Genomic DNA, 19,234 nt, shown 5'->3' on the forward strand with positions numbered 1-19,234 from the left:
TTGTGCCCTACTCTACGCTATATTGCACTATATCTACGCTCACACAGGGTTTTTTAAGATGGCCGACGCCTAGGTTCCTTCCTGGGTTCCAGCGTCGCTGTGCTGCTATAGTGAACTAGAATATAGTCGCTACTGTTAAAACATGGTTACATCGTGGGCTTTGAGCCTTACGCCGACGCAACTTTTCGGGTGCCAGGTCGGCGAAGATGGACCCTGCGAGCGACCGGTACAGTAACACTTGTGTCGAGAGGCCGCGGTAACCGCGGCACAACTCCGGCTTGCAGAAGCCCCGACCGTCAGCCTCCCGATCCCAGCCGTTTCGGAACTACGCATTGGTATGTATGTCCGAGTCTTGCAGCCTAGCCTACGTTTGACCGTTGCGAGAGTGCGCAATCGCTAACCGAAGCTTTCGAACAGGTGCAGCTGCGGGCGGTGCGTGCCGATGCCGACTGCTCTTGAGAACATCTGGCGAGATCCCGGCGGCGACTACGTAGTTGAAGCAGCCGTCTGGGTGTTACAGATCATCCGCATTTACTCCAAATGCTTCTTGATCATGGACTGCTAGTCGAGAACACAAGGTAAGAACCTTGAGCGAAAGGCGACATAACTTGAACAAGCGGCACCTGTTTTTCATTTTCTCGAGCAAGAAATGCTGTAATGAAATCTATTGCGGAAGGCAGTGTTAATAAAATAAAGCTTCCCCTTTAACGTTACTTACCTGCGATCATCTACACTGTCTACAGTGTTGATATTGCGCCACGTTAGCGCGAACACATCGCTGGTTTTCATATTTTTCTTGTTTTCGTAGAAGCGCATGAGCATGACGTTTCACCATGCAAATTACTGGTTTGCTTAATTCCATGCACGAGTAAATGAGAAAACACGCATCATCTGATAGTGTGAACTTGCTAAATGGAAAGGGCATGCACATTGATGTGAAGTAACGAGGGGGGGGGGGGGGGGGGGGGGGGGGGGGGGGGGGCGGACGCTGTCCGGACAAATTTGCTTGTTTTATTAGCCAGTTATGACCTTCAGCAAGTGCAGCACTTCAAAACATAAATACATAAGGAATGCCACAAGAAATGCAGTAAATAAGTACAAAAGCAATCTCATTTCGGAGGACTCTGTGCTAAGTGAAATTGCATGCAGTGAAGTAGCCTGTCTCCTGCGGAAGCCGTGGGAAAATACACTAAAAAACGACACAGAAAAGAAAAACACACAGAGCAGGACTGGCTTCTGCAGACGATCACTAACTAGCCCGACAACTCTTGTTATAGCCTGTCCCCACTTGCTGCCAGAACAATCACCATACCAGCACTCAAAGTTTTATTTGCTAGTTTTTTTTTTACCCACTTGCATTAGGTGAGTGCTGTATAGTGTGCAAATATAATTAAAAAAATTGACTTCACTGATACCATCATCAACACCTGCACACAGTAAACCTCTCCAAAATGCTTTGACACTGACATTTTACATGTGCTGAAATGTAACAACCAAAAAAAAAAAAAAAAAAAAGAAAGACGTTCTCCCAAAGGCCAGTACACCGAAACTTCCACAGTTTGAGTAAGTGTTGGAAATTTTACAGTTAGCAAATGAAGTTATAGAGTAGTTTTGCGGCACTTGCAGAAAGTTTGGCACGTGCCGTGTTGTGGGAAAACAACGGAGAGCTGTTGACAGAAGTGCACTTGTAGTTTATGGCTCCTTCGAATAGAATGACTCCATGCACAGAGCTGCTTAATGCATAAGTCGCATACTTAACATCTTCGTGCTATGCGGATGATATCAGCGTGGACATTGACATCAGCCACAACACTAGTATAGAGGGTGTAAGACGACTACCAGGTTTTTTCAGTCAAAAGCTGCATTGCCTTCAGGCATTATTTTGCTGCAGTAGCAAATTGTGATTGCACTGGAGTTCTAATATTGGGTGGGTCTCATTCTCTCTCAATCACCTGCAGCAGAATTCAAAGTTTGCCATACTTCCAGGGAGAATAAATTGACAGTGAAAGTTACACTGTACAGCTTCTGTTAGATGGGAATTAATTGTACAGATGCATGAATAACTTTCAAATTTGTAAAAGACCTAAATCATATTTTCATTTTGCTATGCTGAAAAGTGAATATTGCTTTTTCTCTTGTCAACAGGAGGCACCACTACATCTGCTACAGCCAGCTTGCGCACTGGCTTTGGGGATGCCTCGGCAGACATCACAGTAAAGTCCTCCCTACTTGTAATGCAAGCCAAATAAGGGAAAGGTTTCCATCTGACAGTTACACTGGTTTCCAGTTTGTGCAAGGTTTGTAGAGTCATCACCTTATTCATTCTGAAACAAGCTGGAAAATATGAGAAGAGAGAATTGCAGGACAGCTGGACTAATAACTGGAATTTTACTAAAGGATAGAGGCAAAAGAAGACTTGCACAGAGATGCACATGTAAAAAAGGCCCCAAAAGACTGTTGACCGATTTCTTAGCCACACACACGTCCTTAGCCTTTGCAGTATAGTGTGCCTTTGGACTTGGATCTGTGGCTTCCCTTTTGTAACGAGTGGTTCTTGACCATAAGGAATTTGCTTTTTTTTAGATTTTGATTTTTTAGACCCTTTCTGCTTTCCACGCTTTCACTGCTTTGGGGGTTTTTCGTGCACGTGCATTTCTGTGCGAATCTTCTTTTGCCTCTTTCCTTCAGTAACATTTCAGTTGTTAGTCAAACTTTGTCTTGTGCTCCTCTCACGTGTTTCGTCTTCTGGCTGGTTTTAAGATGAATCAGTACCAACTCATCCAGTTGTTAGTCTTGTTGATATCACTAGCCTGACTGCACCCACTGCTGGGCAAATGCTTCTCCCATATCCATCCGAATAACCCGATCCTGTGCCAGGTGCATGATTCTCGCAAACTTCCTAATTTCATCTGCTTGCCCGAGTTTCTGCCGCCCCCTGCTAAACTTGCCTTCCCTTGGAATCTAAAAGACATATATAGGCTCACTTAGAATGAATTTTGTGTACTCACTCCCTTCCTTTACCTTTGATGGGTAGAATTTTTCTTCTTTTGGAACTGACCGCAGATACATCAGCTGCATCCATATGATCCCCGCAGACTTCCTAATCTCATCTGTCTGCCCGAATTTCTGCCGCCCCCTGCTACGCTTGCCTTCCCCTGGAATCTACAAGACATATATAGGCTCACTTAGAATGAATTTTGTGTGCTCACTCCCCACCTATACCGTTGATGGGTGGAATTTTTTTTAGCACTGACCGCAAATGCATCATAATTGTGCAGTTGTGTATATACCTGCTTGTATAGATGTCTCTCCCATATCTATCCAAATAACCCGATCCTCTGTCAGCTGCATCCATCTGATCCCCGCAAACTTTTTATCTGCCTGCCTGAGTTTCTGCTGCCCCCTGCTATACTTGCCTTCCATTGGAATCTACAAGACATATATAGGCTCACTTAGAATGAATTTTGTGTACTCAATCTCTAACTATACCTTTGTTGGATGCATTTTTTTTTTATTTAGCACTGACCTCAACACATCATGATTGTGAAGCTGTATATACACATTTGTATATTTAGGAGAGAGGAAGACAGCAAAGAAGCGTGAATAAAAGATGTCTTGCTCTAGGTCAACTTCCTTCTAGCCTAAAAATTTTGTATGTGCTGATGAACCTGCGGCTAACCAATAAATTATTTTGAAAGCAACATGTCTCTAACACTCATTTGGTAACATTAGATAATGCCCAAATGTACTACAAAGTGGTGGTCCTTGTGGCACTGACAAACCTAGATTTTCTAGTTGCCGCGTTCACCTTTACACGGCCTCGAAAAATAGTGGCTCATGGGGAATAGAAAAATCAAACCGTTTTCTGCAAAAGCTGCTTTGAAAGGTGGCCACTATTTTCAGCATTTTGCAGTCTCATTCAGAAGCAAGCCAGCATAATCTGCAATCTGTAGACATGCATACAATAATATGTGCCTTATACTTTGAAATGTACCAGACTTTAACCAGTCATAAAACAGCGTGCTGAAAAGGTATGTATAGTAAAGCCTCCTTCGTTGATGATACCCGTAGTTTGCATGAAAACATCTGCACTAGAACCTGCATGACGTTGAGTTAATTGGCCTGCTGGTTGAATATGCCACCAAAATGCTGGTAATACAATGAACTTTGTCGGTGCTGGGGTCAAGTCTAGAAATATAAAGTTGGGATGATTTAATTGTGAAACCTTGCTGCTGAATTCACTGCAGGCTAGAATGTAACAGGATTAAAGGGCAGCTGTAGACGTAAGGGCAGTCCACATTGTCACGGCATCTTATGCGTCCTAGTACACATATCTACATACCGTGCATGTTTTGCTAGTAAACAATGCATCCACAGATTTGCGAAGCTCCAAGAATGCTACACTGATGCTGTCTGAGTAGCTGCTTGTGTCGCTGAATATTGTGAAAGCCTTTTGATGGAACGAAAACTGCTTGGTGAATACTTATGCAGAGTGAGGTTGGTCAGGAGCGCAGGTGATATGTACACCCTCGCAATTTAACCATACAAGCACAGACTGTATGATACTCATACAAATTGAAAAATATAAGGGAAGGAATTGAACTGAAGACTTCGCGGTTCGACAGTCCAAACTTCTACTACATGTGCTTTGGGCTGTGTGTGCTAGCCCGCCTGCAATCTGATTGCCCGAGCCAGGAAAATGGTACACACCCATATGAGCACCACTCCCAGTATTCTTTAACATGTACATAGAAGTGCAGGTGCTTGGGATAAACCTTGGCTGCCGCAATGCACCTCAAACAATGGCATGTTAGCCAGAATAGCAGGTTGGGCTTGTTGGTTTTCCATCCTGAGGTAACAGCGCAAAATGTGGACGGGAGCACAAGACGAGAAGACGAGACATTGTGTCGTCTTCTCGTCTTGTGCTCCCATCCACGTTTTGTGCTGTTACTTCAGAATGTCACGTGCCTGCCCAATATCTACATAATTGTCACAAGAACCACTTTGTGTGTATTTACGACTACTTGCACAACACCATTGCCACCCACTGATGATGAGCAGCTGAACAGCAGTTTTTCACGTACACTGCGCTGCCATTAATTACAAATGCTATCACGCTACGACTTCCCATACCACCCCACCCAACCTCTGTGTGTAATGACTCAACCTTTGGTGCGTTTGCATGTTCTCGGGATACTGGAGAAATCCAAGATATCAATTAGTAGATTCAAGCAACTTAATCTGACATACATCTGGTGAGAATATTACAACTCCATCCATGTATACACAGATCTGTATCACCGCAAGCGTCGCCTACAATTGTGGTGATGCCGCTCAGAACATGACTCATCTTTTTTTTAAGGGCATAATTCTCCACAAACCGCTGCTGAGCTTGTGGCCCCTTGGTAAGAGGCTTTCCACATCTGTGGGAAACCACTTTAGAAGTGGTGTGAATTCACAGTTTCAAAGCTTGCATTACAAATTTTTGGAAGTTTTCAACACCACACCCTTACCAGCCTTTGGCACTACACATCACTGAGTTCCTTATATCTACTTGTCCTCAAGGCCACAAGGTAGTGCTTTAGTGGATCCATACCCACTTGCCAATTATATGCCATTATGCATGCTTTCTCCATAGACCATCTAAATGTGGTTTCACACACAAATATTTATACTTAATTGGACAGGCGGACTGCCCAGAATGTTCCACATGTGACATTACGGAGACTCTGGAGCGTGTACTAGTGGTGTGTCCCAGTATATGCGTGCAAAACAATAACTCGAGTTACTTCTTTGAAGTGTTTTGGCAACAGGCCTCTCTCAGAGGACTTATTGGCCGGTTGGCCAGAAATGGAAAGCTCTACAGGCAGTGCAGGCTTTCTGCTGCTTCTTGCATGACACAGGACTTGACTCGTGACTGTGGTGCAAGTTACTATTCCTGTATATATTTTAATCAAGTCATGACCCTCTTTGTTCTTCTCTTTCTGTAGCAGGTCAGATATTAAACTTTTAAGCCAATCTATCCGCCTTTCCAATCAATAACACTTGCGTGAATGCATTTCTCCTGGATGGTTGATCTGGTAATCACACCATCGTAATGCAAGGACATGGGGCGTATGAGCTTTTGAGGTGAACAATTTTTACCCTAGAAATGTCTTTTAAATGATGTGAAGGATTCTGTATATATTTTAATCAAGTCACGACCCTCTTTGTTCTTCTCTTTCTGTAGCAGGTCAGATATTAAACTTTTAAGCCAATCTATCCGCCTTTCCAATCAATAACACTTGCGTGAATGCATTTCTCCTGGATGGTTGATCTGGTAATCACACCATCGTAATGCAAGGACATGGGGCGTATGAGCTTTTGAGGTGAACAATTTTTACCCTAGAAATGTCTTTTAAATGATGTGAAGGATTCTGAGCTCTGCTCAACATGATCCTCCTCTGTGGAGTCTTCATCAGGTTCTATGGGACTAGATGAGTGCTGTGGAAAGAACGTGATCGAAGTGGAACCAAGGGGCCTGTTCTGGGTGGTACGATATGCTGGTAGGGGCACCTGTTGTGCTGGCCTCACGGTATCGCTCAAAATAAAAAAAAAATCCAAAATGCGCATATTACTGCTATGAGGGCAATCTGGCAGGAAACAATCAAATAGAACTGGTGGCTTCTGCGAGTCGAGTAGTTCTCAAATAAGCAGATCTGTAAGGCTACAAATCGCAACTAGTACGTGTTTACTGCCTTTATCACGCGACCTACACTTTTTTTTGCCAATGCACTGGACCAGCGGTTTTGCGTCGGTACGACGCATCGTTTGAGGTGAGCTTTCTTCGTTTCCGGTCCATGCCGAGGCTTCGAATGACGCCGAGGTTCATTTAGGACTTCCAGTAGAAAGTAGTACGAACACATGAACCCAATCGGTGTGCCAAAACTTGTGAAAGCGAACGTTACTTCCACTCGGAGAAGCCGTGCTGCAATCGATCGCGACGTACACGGTTGGCATAGCGAGCACTCAAACACGCACAACACGCCTAAACCCAGAACCTAACGGTGACAGGAAAAATAGGCGAAGTCTGAGCACTGTAGACGTTGTAGGAAGTATGCTTCCTCTTTTTTTTTTTTGAGAAAGGTTACGAGAGAGGCGTCGGGAAGGTGGGGGAGCAAAGCTGCGACAACGCGTGGGGTGAAAGGGCCACCCAAGTACATTGTAGCAACCTTTTTTTTTTTTTTTTCGGTTTCCGGCTTTCCGTGTAGTGCCATAGTTCAGGTCATCCGGCCGAAATAAAGGAAGCGAAGCTCTACACGCTATTCTCAGTGATGCAGCGCGGAGGCGAGCAACTAATATACGAGTACGCGCCGCGGCGCCCGCTCCTGAAACACTCCACCCACCACTCGGATTGAACACACTTGTCGATTTCTTTGACCTGGAACCGTATTTAGATCGTATCTTTAATGACGCCGAGAATAATAATAATTAAAAAAATTACAGCAGCGGCCGCACAACCAAGTTGTACCGGTGGTATGAGACTGCTCAAGACGTTGTGCTCCATCACGAATGTTCACAAAAAGAAAAAGAAAATAACAACAACAAATTAGATTGGAACCATTGTCATTTGGAGTACCCGGCGGAGCGAGGTATAGCCGTCGTTACCGAAAATCTGAACTTGAGCGTCACCTCTCGCTCTGTTCCAGAGCGCAGCGAGAAGCAGACACCACCCGTAAAGTGAGCTTTACCACCCGTCCTGCTCCGCCGCCGCCGCCGCCGACCGCGCGTCACGTGACAGTATTGTTGAAGAAATGCGTTTGCGTGAGCGAATAATTGATATAATGTATTTTTATTTGCTAACTTTAACAGCAACCTACTATTGTATGGGAAATAATGATTATATCTGCGTTTCCAAAAGGCTAAACATGACGTAGGCGAGTACTTCTAATTCCGGCCTACAGGGTCGCATGGTCGCTTCAGGAACGCAAAAATGCTTTGATTTCAGAATGGTATTATTAAATGCAGAAGCAATATTTCGACGAGATATTTTGGAATAGGCATACCTAATGTTTACTGAAGCAAGGAAAATTGCAACTGGGCTGCTACATTTTCGTTTCACGACCCCTTTAAAGGGACAGAACACTGGAATTTAGGTTTTGATCTCTTTTTGCCGCAGTGGAAAGATTGATGTCTAAAATGTTCGATTGCATAACGGTTTTGCTAGAATCACTGTAGAAAATTTTTACCGGTAATTTTTCGATCAATGCGTGCGCCCGTTTTTATGTAGTCCGATGCTGGAAACCATGAGCAGCGACTGCGATGACGACTGGTGGTCGACAAAAAAGACATACCGAAAACAAATATAACTTTCACTCGCCAGGCAGTAATCAGCCATTGTTTGCGTAGAGTAATGTCCTTTTCAGTTTCACACTCAATGCTGTTACGGCACAATCACGCACGCCCTCATCCACGAAAGTTTTAGTGGGCACTGTCATTGCTTCATTCACGAAATTGCAAACACTGTGGTGCCATCTAGTGGCAAAACCTGAAAGCATACCTCTCGTGTTGCGAAAGCAGGGGTGGTTTTTATTTAGGACGCACTGGAGAGAGCACAAAATATAAATTTTGGCAAGTACTTCTAGCAGAAAAGAGAACAATGTGCAGTTACGAAAATCAGCGATATTTTGCTGACATGTCACGTGGGGGGCTACACTGAAAGTACTAGCGTTTCTCCGCTAGATAGCGCCTTGGTTCTTTTTACGCGATTTTCAATGACAAATTAAAATTATAAAAGCCTCTTTTCTTTGATATTGTAGTGCTCGATCTGTACTATGTGAGGCAAGATCTTTTCATCTCCACCATAATCTCATGACATATTTTGGCCAGTGTTCTGTCCCTTTAAAGGCTGAATTAATGATTTTACTCTGTTCTGCAAGAATATTACAGTTCTACCCAGTCTCTTGTCACCAAAAATTCTAAAAGCACTGCGTTGATCAGTTTACAGCACATCAGCATATATAAATACATTTACACGCATATGCATGGCTTGCAAGCGCCACATGCTGGCGCGCGGCAAATGATCACCATATTTACACGCGCCTTTTGGGAAAGGGCGTGGCGCTGCCCTGTTCCTTTTCATTCCTTCCATGCGTGGCCTAAAAACGTGCAGCAAACGGCCGAGGGTGATGCGATAGTCTTTGGGGAAGGCGCACCTTCCAGTGCGTGGTGCAGAGTTCGATATATCGAACGACCAGTGAAATTGAGTTCGACATTCGACGTAGCTTTCCTATACTTTTACATGGGATTTTCAAGAGGATATTCCGTGAGCTCGATATAACCAAAATTCGAATTATCCGGGTTCGACTGTAGCGACAATGACAGCAAACCAGAAAGAGAAGAGTGCAGTCTAAACACTGCTGCCATATGGCCAAGATTTTAAAATAAATTTGCTTGCGCGTGGGTGCAATCCCTACTTGTATGCTCATTTTGGCTATCCAACACCAAAAAAAAAGATGCTTCATGCCTATACAAAGCTCTTAATTCAAAAATTGCACTTTTTCACACCCACATTAGCGTGCCTTTTGCTTGGGTTTATAGCAGACTTGACTGCAGCAAATGTAAGACGAACACATAACTTTGTTACAACGAGGGTCGACTGCACATATATAAAAAAACAACGAGGGTCGACTGCACATATATAAAAAAAATCCTTCAAAGCACACAAGCTTGACTATAGAATACATTCCACGCACTTCGAACAGCAACTGTGCATGCTGTCGTAAAAAATGTCAGGACCTCCTCTCCCGCACACCAGGTAAGCACGGACGGCACCACGTCTATTTTGCTGAAAAGACATGTCCTGTGAGCACACTCCACTCACTAACCCCCCTCACCAGTGCCTCATATTCCTCTGTGTCCTGGTCTGTACTTGTGGGCTGCAAGCTGGTCACAGGCTGTTCTGGCTGTGCAGAGGCAACCGGCTCTGCGGTGCTACTGTCTTGCAGATCAGTGGCCGAGTCCTCACTGTCACTGCCCGAGGGAGTCAGGAACTGACTGGACCTATCACTGGATCCTTCAGGCCCCTGGCAAAAAAAGTGATAAAGACCTCAGAGCATGAAAAATGGAATAGACTGCCATGTGAAGTTGTGGGCAGTGAATCAAATGAATTTTTTTTCTTTCAATGCTGCAAACGTGCATGCCCATGTGTTTCACATTTTTTTTTTTCTTTTTTGTCTATAGTTTCTACTCTGCTTAGGAGCACTCCTCCCACCTGTAACACCTTAGCACTGCGGTTCTTTGACAAATAAAAAAATAAAAAAGTTTTTCCACATGAAAAAACGCCCACATTCTCGACGGTCAGGAAAGTGTCAACTGCGTAGCTAGCCTTCCGACATGAACTGTGTTTGAATGAAGAAAGTCTGCATTTAACTCCAAAAGCATTTTGTACCACCCTGACAAGACTACATATAAGACACAACTGGAAAATGTTTGTTCCAGGCCACAATACCATGTAGCACATTGGAATCCATACCTTTATCTTTTACACAAGGTAATACCAGTGCCTGTTCACTCTTTAGCCTCAATCACGTGATCACTAAGAACCTAAAGCGCATCATACTTAATTCATGTGGTACAAAGATTAGCGCAGAGTCAACCTGACAGGTACAGTGAAAGCTCGTTAATTCGAACCTCAATAATTCGAACTACACTACATGGTCTGGTCAAGCTTCATAGAGATATGCGTACAAAAAAGCCTGTTAATTCAAAAGCGAGTCGGTTCCGCTATAGATAATTCGAACTACGCACTGCAGCATCTAGGTGGCTTGGCACACAGCATGTGGAAAAAGAAAACCTCTGCGAAAGAGCGACCTAAGGGCGGCGCACGTCCAAAACAGGGACAGAAAATGAAATCAGGTCCATGCAAGAGTGGGTAAAGCCGAAATGGCGCCGGAGAGTGGGGGTTGGCGATCTCGGCAGTGGCTCGAAAACTCGCAACTAAACACTTGTTAATTCGAGCCCTGTTAATTCAGAAATACGAATAAGCACTGTCGGCGTGGTCCCAGCCAACGCCCATGAAAGACTGACTTTGAATGGGCACTAAGGATTACGCAGGAAAAATGACTTTTTATTTATTTATTTTTTTTTCGAGAATCGTCCATATTCCACCCATAAGTCGTCAACCAAAGCATTCGAGTCAGCTGCGATAATGACGCTGGCTTTTAAACATCAGTAGCTTCAAAAGACGTTGGCTGCAATCCCGCGTGGCAGTGGACGGCGTCTGCCCCAATCGCCAGTGGCTTGATAAAGCGAGTGTGACAAGCGCTGGCACTCCGCTAAGTTCGCTTCCCGGCCCCTTGCTAGAGCTAGTGTGAAAAGGTACACACACCGTGATGCTGTCTCTGCGCAGCATCTTGGTGCACTGGCAATAAATGTGTTGTGGACCGTGACAGCGTAAAACGGAGGGACGTGCTAACACTGGCACCTTTATGTTGTTTTTTTTCAGAATTCTTAGGCAAAAATTGGGGGTGGATGGGCTATTTATGTGAGTGGGTTCGTTACGCGAATAAATACGATAACTTTACCAAGATGCAAATGGTTCTTGTCAGTTTTTTCGAAGCCATTTGATAATTCGAATACCAGATAATTAAAACTTTTTTTCCCAGTCCCGTGAAGTTCGAATTAACGAGCTTTTACTGTAGTACGAACTGAAACCAGACCCCTCTCGGCATAAGGGCATTCAGGCAGGGTGCTGGCCTTGGAGACAACACACTGGCATAGAGGAAGGAATCTGGAACAAACCTTTGAATGGCTGGCCTCCTCTACACTGGCGGCCCACTCCTCAGATGGAGACATCAGGGAGGAGTCTGCAGCAACACACAAACACATGCTGAGACAGCAAATTTCAGCTGCCCTCAGTGTCAGTGTACAAGCAGTCAAGTTCTGACACATATAATGTGCCACAGTAGAACCTCGTTATAGTAAACTCTGTTACAGTAAAGTGAAACCCAAGTCCCAGTTCATCTTCTATAGACAACTGTACATTTTTCCCCCTTTATAGTAAAGACATTGGTAAAAATTTGTTAAAGTGCGTCTGGCCATGGCGACCTCTTTCCACGAAATGACATCACTGCCCACACCTTACATAAAATCGCGCAGCAAAGAATTTTGTTTCCCGGAAACAAAAAAAAAAAGAAGAAAAGCGTTTCTTTAAATAGCTTTACCACGAGGCTTAGCAGCATTCAGGAGAGGCCAATTTTACGTACGCCTTGAAGTTGTGAGGGAAAGCATGCAGCGCATAGGAAAAAAAAAAGTGAGGCTGTCTACAAACGTGGAAAGAAGGCGGCGCGGTCCGTTCAGAAAGTTGAGTAAAAGTGCAAGGAGAAATAGGGAAGGGGAAGAAACGGGTGAACATTCACAGCCTCATGTAGCACGAAGCACGAGGCAAAAAGTGGAGGCGCAGTATGTGCGATCTTGCAGCACTTGACTGCCAAGCCCATTTATCATCTATTGCCTTTTACAAGAAAGAAAGGGCAGGAAATGAGTCATGTTCATGCGAGGCTTTGGTTTTCACCTAAAATTAAAGTTGACTGTATTCGTTGCCACATTGTCCTCATGCTTAAGAGGTACAGTACAACCTCGTTAATTCGAAGTCATCGGGACCGCGAGAAATCTTCGAATTAAGCGGGTTTTCGAATTAACCGAACGCACCAAGAAATAAGACTTAGGCAAAAAAATTCGTTGCAGGAACGTGTTACCTTTATTCGGCATATTTTGAATTACTACTGAAAGTAATCAGAGATGCTGGTTTGCCGCGTCCGGTAGTTTGCGGCTCCTAAGGTCATGCTCTCGAGTTGGTCAAATAGACGAAGCATCTCTGAACTTCCACCGCGGCACTCAACAAAACTGCGGATAACGTTCAGCGATCCGATAACTTCACCAAGAGCAGGTGCTCGGGGAGGCTCGTCAGTGTCGTCGTCGCTATCGTCGCTGTCATCGCGCATGTTCGTACCAGCAGTGATCTCACTCTCCAAGTCAGAGTAGCCAGTCTGCTCTTCACTCTCAATGTTGATATACTCGGCGAAGCCGACTGCGTTGGACTCATCCTCTGCGCAGAGCGCATTGATGCGGTCGCAATACTCGCAATTGTGGACAACGTCGAGAGGGGTACGCCATGCCTTTTGGCCAACTCGGTCTTCGAACAAGCGCTCTTGCCTGCTTCCTGGATCAAGCAGAACTTCTGCTGCAGCGTTAAAGTCTTGTACTTTGGCATTTCTGCACTGCTACGGTCACAAAGCTAGCACTTCTGCACAGTCCTGCCCAAAAAAACGGCACAGTAGCCGACCCCTAACCACAGCGCACAACACAAAGAAATGGCGCAGGCGAGACCGGCGCGGCGGTGGTGGTGGCGTACTTGCAGTGTCGGAGGCACGGGGGAAGAGTGGGCGAAGCACACCAAGGGATGGAGTGGGGGCGAGGTCACGTGATAAAAACTGGTATGCCCGCCGTGTTGCAGTGAAGCACGTCGTCTCCTCTGCAGGCGCGTGTTTCGGCGGTGCGCGAGGCGCACTGTGGACCGATTTTTGTGCAGAGAGTGCTCCGGCTGGGGCGCTTCGCCTATAAATCATCACCATTACTATGTGGCTTCGCCTCGCGGCTCCGTAGGGCCGTCGTTTCGCCGGGTTTGCGGCAAAACATGGATCAGGCATTGCCGCATAGCAGTCCAAATTTTCGAATTAACCGTGCTGGCGTCGAATTATCCGGCCAAATTTACATTGGAAAATACGGGACCGCAGGAAACCTTCGAATTATCCGGGATTTCGAATTAACCGAGTTCGAGTTCGAATTATCGAGGTTGTACTCACAAGATGTAAACAAAACATTTTATAACTGAAAAAATGGCATGAAGAGGTGATAGGAGCGAGATGGAAGGTATTTCAGAGTTTTTTTCATTAACCAACCAGACGTGTTCAGTAAACAGCCATTTAATTACCAGACAGCATCTTCAGAATGATGTCATCACCAAAAATTGATATAGTAAAGACCCTGAAATAGTAAAGATTTTTTGCTGGTCCAAGTGACTTTACTATAAAAGGGTTCTACTGTATAACTCAGGTTCAGATGGCCTTGTTTGTATGTATGACTGCTCAATGCCACTGATCACAACTATTTTAATCAAAACCTGGTAGCGCACATTTGGGCGCAACAAACCCGAACCAAATGCTTGCACTTCCAGAAGTGAGCTCATAAAGCACTGACAAGCAAGGAACCAATGTTTGGCATGCGCACATATTTTCGACCCATCCTCTGGCTAGGGTCAGACAAAGTGCAGCAGGAAGCAGAGGTGCTGATGGCGGCGCAATGTGATCAACACACAAAACGTCAATGGTTTTATTCAGGAACTCAAACCCTAGCACGGTCCCAAATACAGTTAAACCTCCATTTAATGAACCTCCATGAAGTAATATCCTTGATATTATAAAATTTTTCAGTTCCCCAATGCCAAGAGCGTGTATCTGAAAACTCCATATAATGAACATGTTGCGGTGGTTGACCTTGATATAACGAATTCGCGACGCCAATTATCTCTTAGCTAGTGATCGATAAATGGAAATTTGGCAGAACACCGTCAGTGTCAGGACTGTAAAAAGCCAAATTGACGTGAGAGGAACATACGTCTACGATAGCAGAGTGACCGCAGTTGATACAACAAATTGTGTTTCAGCGCCGACGACGCATCTATGTGGCAAAAGCAGCAGCCTCCACTGCTCTTGCTTTTGGAATGTAGCACCACAATATTACTTCATTCTTAAAAGTTGCAGAAAATAACGACACAAAGAAAAAAGACACAGAGCGAGCAGTATATAAAAATTACATATAATGAAAGCCTGGACATAATAAAAAATTGTGGACATTTTGCAACTTCCTAATAACCATATTTGACTGTACCAATCTCTGCGAGGGTTCCGACTGAGGCTGTGCAAATATTCAAGACTTAATTAGAACAGTCTCGTGAACAGCAATTGTTTTTCTATTCACCGTGTTGATCCCAACACATAACGAAGCATCTTTATATTTCCAAACGACAGCCTTTTGCACTTGTCAAAAGTTTGTGAACAATAATGTCGACGCATAAACTCAGTGTCAACCATCGAGAGCTGCATGGACACCCTGTAGCTTTCCGATAAAATCTACACATATGCAAATGCAGTGCTCATAAGCAGTCTTTCATTTTGTCCCCTAGCTTTGTTCTTTGCCTACTTGAGTGGGAACAAAATGTGCTGAAAAGAAACCATGGACGCGGACCGATGGGACATCAACATGCCTGCACGTTGCCATACACTCAAGTATATACAGTATTTCTTTTGAATTCTACCCACATTGACATCTATCCACAATAAAAAAGAAAGGAAATAATGGTAACCCTACAGTACTAAACAAACAACATGCACACCCACCTCCTTGGCTCTGGCCAGTGGTGTCAAGGTCAGGGCTGAAAGAAAACAAGCACAAATGAAAATATAAAACTATTAACAGCAAACCTGATTGCTCGATGTGTAAGGAAAAAGTTACAGGCATGCTCAATATTGCTATTCACCTAAGTACAAAAACCCTTGCTATCAAAACTTAGAATGAACTAAAGAGACAGTCTACTGCCGGAACGAGTATAAATATTGACACATTCTGGTAGTACAGTCGAACCCGGATATATCGAATTTTGGTTATATCGAACTCGCGGAATATCCCCTTGAAAATCCTATGTAAAAGTGGAGGGTGGGTTCATTATGGGAGTGGGTTGATTATGTGACAAATACGGTATCGTTTTTTCGCATCGTAAGTGCAGTCACAAGCCGATTTCTGTATATCGAATTAGCAATATATCGAACTATTTCGCGATCCTCTTCGAGTTCGATATATCCGGGTTCGAGACCTCACCAATTGGTGGCAGTATTGAGGGAAGAACTCATGGTTTAATTAGGAATTTATATTTTAATTAGGAATTTATATTTTAAATTGAGCAGGAAAGTCGAATTTTAGCAGACGGTGGCGCCACACTGCATCCTTTTGTTGCTACTAACATTTCATTTGTTTGGAGCATCAGAAGTGAATATACTATGTTTTATGACTATGCCCCAGCAACATACAGACAGGTATTTTTGTTCATATAAATTAAGTTAAGGCAGCTAAATTTTTCTGTTTAAATAAATTACAGCTACTTTTATTTTTTTAATTTCCCTTCATTCACTATTAAAGCATGTTGAAAACGGAAAACCACAACCAAAGATGCAGCCATACTTGTAGCAAGGCTGTCGTCAGCAGTGTCGCTGTAGGCAAAAACAGTTGTTGGCATCTACAGTAGATGTCACCAGGTTTATTTAGTTTACTTATTCATTTCATTCTATTTCAAGCTATTTTGGTACTCTCAATTATAGTTTTAATTAAATCTGCACATCTTAGTTAATGGCCAGTTTTGCATTCAGCTAAGGCAGTGAGGCGGTTGTGTTCATAGAGCTACAAGCCAGTGTTTGCAGACCGCAGACCACCACTGAGAAAAGACTACCATATGAAAAACTTTTTTAAATGGTTCTGCCGTGTTTCTCAGCTCCACAGCCGGGTATTCATTAATTTGGGGATGGAGCTTTCTAATAAAGCAAAAGAAAAATTGAAAAAATCAGCAGACTGCACCTTTTATGTCATCATAACATTTATTCTGTTTCAGCCACAGTTAGCCTTGACATTACATACACAGTAGATCCCGGATGTACTGAACTAGAAATGTGTTTAAGCTTTGCAGCTGTGCGAGGAAGAAAGAAATGCGTAGCAAATAGGTGTGTATGAGCCGCACCCATCAGTGCAGTGCTCTCAGAGCCTGTTTACTGAGGCAAAAGTTGCTGCTCTGAAAGAAACACTATCCTTATCAGTAAAGCATCATTTAAACATACAAAGACAATGTACTTGTGGTGCGTGGTCAAAAAATCTGAGGTTATACTTCGATCTTCAAGTCTATGGTAAGTCAATGCGACACCTATTGTGGCGAGTTGTCCCTCCTAAAGAGTTAAGCGATATCTCTGTGGATGTGCACTGTCGTAGACAGTGCCAAAGTGAGCACACTTCCAAGTATACAACCAGTCATGGCAAAGCCTTTTACGCATCCACAGGCAGGCAATGGTTTAGCAAAACACAAACGGCAATTCGCTAGCTCTTAGCAAGGCTAACAAGCTGTTTTCAGATTCACAATCACCACAATTTACCGAAGTGATTGGCAGCCGCTGTGGGCTTTGTTAGGGGAAGGATTAACTGTGCCACACCTTATCTCAGCAGTTTACTGTGAACCACTTTTTAGAGAGGGGAGAGTAATTTCTAAGGACAGGAAAGGTGGAGAGGTTGGCTGACGGCAAGGCGACTCTGACCTGCCACAGTTGTAGTAAAAGAAACAGCAGCCCTGCTGCGAAGTTTGAAGTTCCTTTCCCAAAGAGCCCTGCATACACACCTATTCTTTGAGCAGCAAAAAGCACCTACCTGCCTTCCGAACTGTTCGAGTCTGACATGGCAAATCGCAGCCTACGAACTGATGGATCTGATGGGGAAGTGAGAAAAAAAAGGGGGGAAATCAGAAGAAAGAAAAGCATAAACTGACACCTCAAACAAGTATCGAAAAGCACTAGCACATTTTTCCTATAAACCTCAAGACAAAGAGTATTATCACCCCCCCTCATCAACAAGCACAACCAGAGGAATTGAGTGGGAAACAGATGTACAGCAGAGTCCCATTAGGAGGAACTCTGCTAAGATGAGTTCTCGGTTAAAATGAACAATGCGAGACCGCTGGTTGGTTTCCAATAGGAAACAATGCAAAAACCAAAAACCAAGAACCACCAGCACAAACTGCTTCAAGTGCCCTTCGGTCAAGATTGCGAACCACAGTTACCTTCGTGCAAGGGCACTTCACAGGGTGTTTTCACAGCAATGTCGAGGAAAAAAAACATAATTCCGTGCAAGGAAGCAGACCACCACAAGACTGCTTCTGAACAAAAAGTAGGAGGGATGCAGTCAAGCTGGCTTGCAGGAGCTCCGTTTTTTAGGGTCAAGCTTACTCGCCGGTGTGGAGAAGACGGGGCACCATTGGGCCTGTGCTGGCAGAGATATGGCACGGCCAGGTCTGTGGGGTTGTCTTCAAAATGGAGCTAATGCTTCGGAAAGAAAGCCTCCCTGTTTCTTCAGTAAGCATTGCTGGGTTGCCGTCTCCTCACTGATTAAATTGCACTGCTCTTGTGTGCATTTTCGACAAGAGCTTATATTACGAAATCTGGCTATATCTAACCGTTTTACTGTTCTTTACATGTTCGCAACAACAAGATTTCAGTGTGTGCGGCCAGGGCCCCAATCAGGAACAAGAGGAGTTCCTTGGCAATCGAAAAAAGGTAGCAAACCAACCAGGTGAGAAGCGAGTTCTTTCTTGTAGTTTATACCAGCACAACACAGGAAATGACACAACAAAGGCAAGTAGACACAGAAGAGTTGAACTTCCGACACATTCGCTGGCTAGTTAGGTATATATGAAGCTTTAAGGCGCATAAGCAGCTGCGGCTATCATGTGCCAAACACAGGGTTAGACAGTCTGTTCCGGTACATGAATAGATATTTTGATATGTACAATTGATTTAAAACACTGCCTCTCTTGAGAAACATAAAAGCATGAAAAATCCTTAAGTACTTATTCACTTAAAAACAGTGCTGGATGAAGTGGAATATGTTCATTGTAAAACATTTATTCGGTAAAACTACTAGTTATACTCGGACTGCAAATATATATATATATTCTTGGTGAATAATCTTGTCAAAACTGATAACTCTGCATTTGTCAGGGTGGTTGAGGGCGCGCTAACACAGGTATCATGCACCATAGTTATTTTGGCAGCCTTGACAATCTCCCGCATTATCGGTCCAGTGCCTGCTGATTACTGAAGAGCTGGCAAGCTGCTGTGTGCACTGTCTTTCGACCCCGAAACCTCTTCTATTAGTAGTTATTTCATCCGATAAACATCAGTTGAAGGTTCAGCGCTCGTATGCCCACTTGTCTTTGTTGCGTCTCTTCCTATGTTGTACTGGTATACCTCGTGCAACACCAGCTAGCCTGCACTCGGTAACCCTAGCCTTTTCCGTGGCATCCTCCACTTAGTGCCGCACTGTGTGAGGTGACCAACAACTGCTGAGCCACAGTGAGCAACTGCAAATATATGCTGCAGTCTTTCAG

The 19,234-nt window shown here is 44.1% G+C and overlaps 1 protein-coding gene and 1 long non-coding RNA gene across 2 annotated transcripts in view; one reads left to right on the top strand and one right to left on the bottom strand.

Moving 5' to 3' along the window:
* The window catches only part of LOC146193454 (uncharacterized), a 127,172-nt gene that overhangs the window by 26,194 nt on the left and 81,744 nt on the right, over positions 1–19,234 (bottom strand). Inside the window, exons 29-32 of the mRNA XM_084600555.1 lie at positions 17,500–17,557; positions 15,438–15,472; positions 11,782–11,846; positions 9,876–10,064 (exon numbers count right to left, since the gene is read on the bottom strand). Coding sequence (XP_084456681.1) covers positions 9,876–10,064; positions 11,782–11,846; positions 15,438–15,472; positions 17,500–17,557 — 347 coding nt within the window. The remainder of the gene's footprint in view (positions 1–9,875; positions 10,065–11,781; positions 11,847–15,437; positions 15,473–17,499; positions 17,558–19,234) is intronic.
* LOC146193455 (uncharacterized) lies at positions 22–3,701 on the top strand. Its single transcript, XR_014706839.1, has 3 exons — positions 22–335; positions 418–578; positions 2,146–3,701. It is a non-coding gene; the product is annotated as an uncharacterized LOC146193455 (long non-coding RNA).

This window comes from Amblyomma maculatum, chromosome 4 (assembly GCF_055883805.1).
Source record: "Amblyomma maculatum isolate TAMU_Amacu chromosome 4, ASM5588380v1, whole genome shotgun sequence".
Taxonomy (NCBI): domain Eukaryota; kingdom Metazoa; phylum Arthropoda; class Arachnida; order Ixodida; family Ixodidae; genus Amblyomma; species Amblyomma maculatum.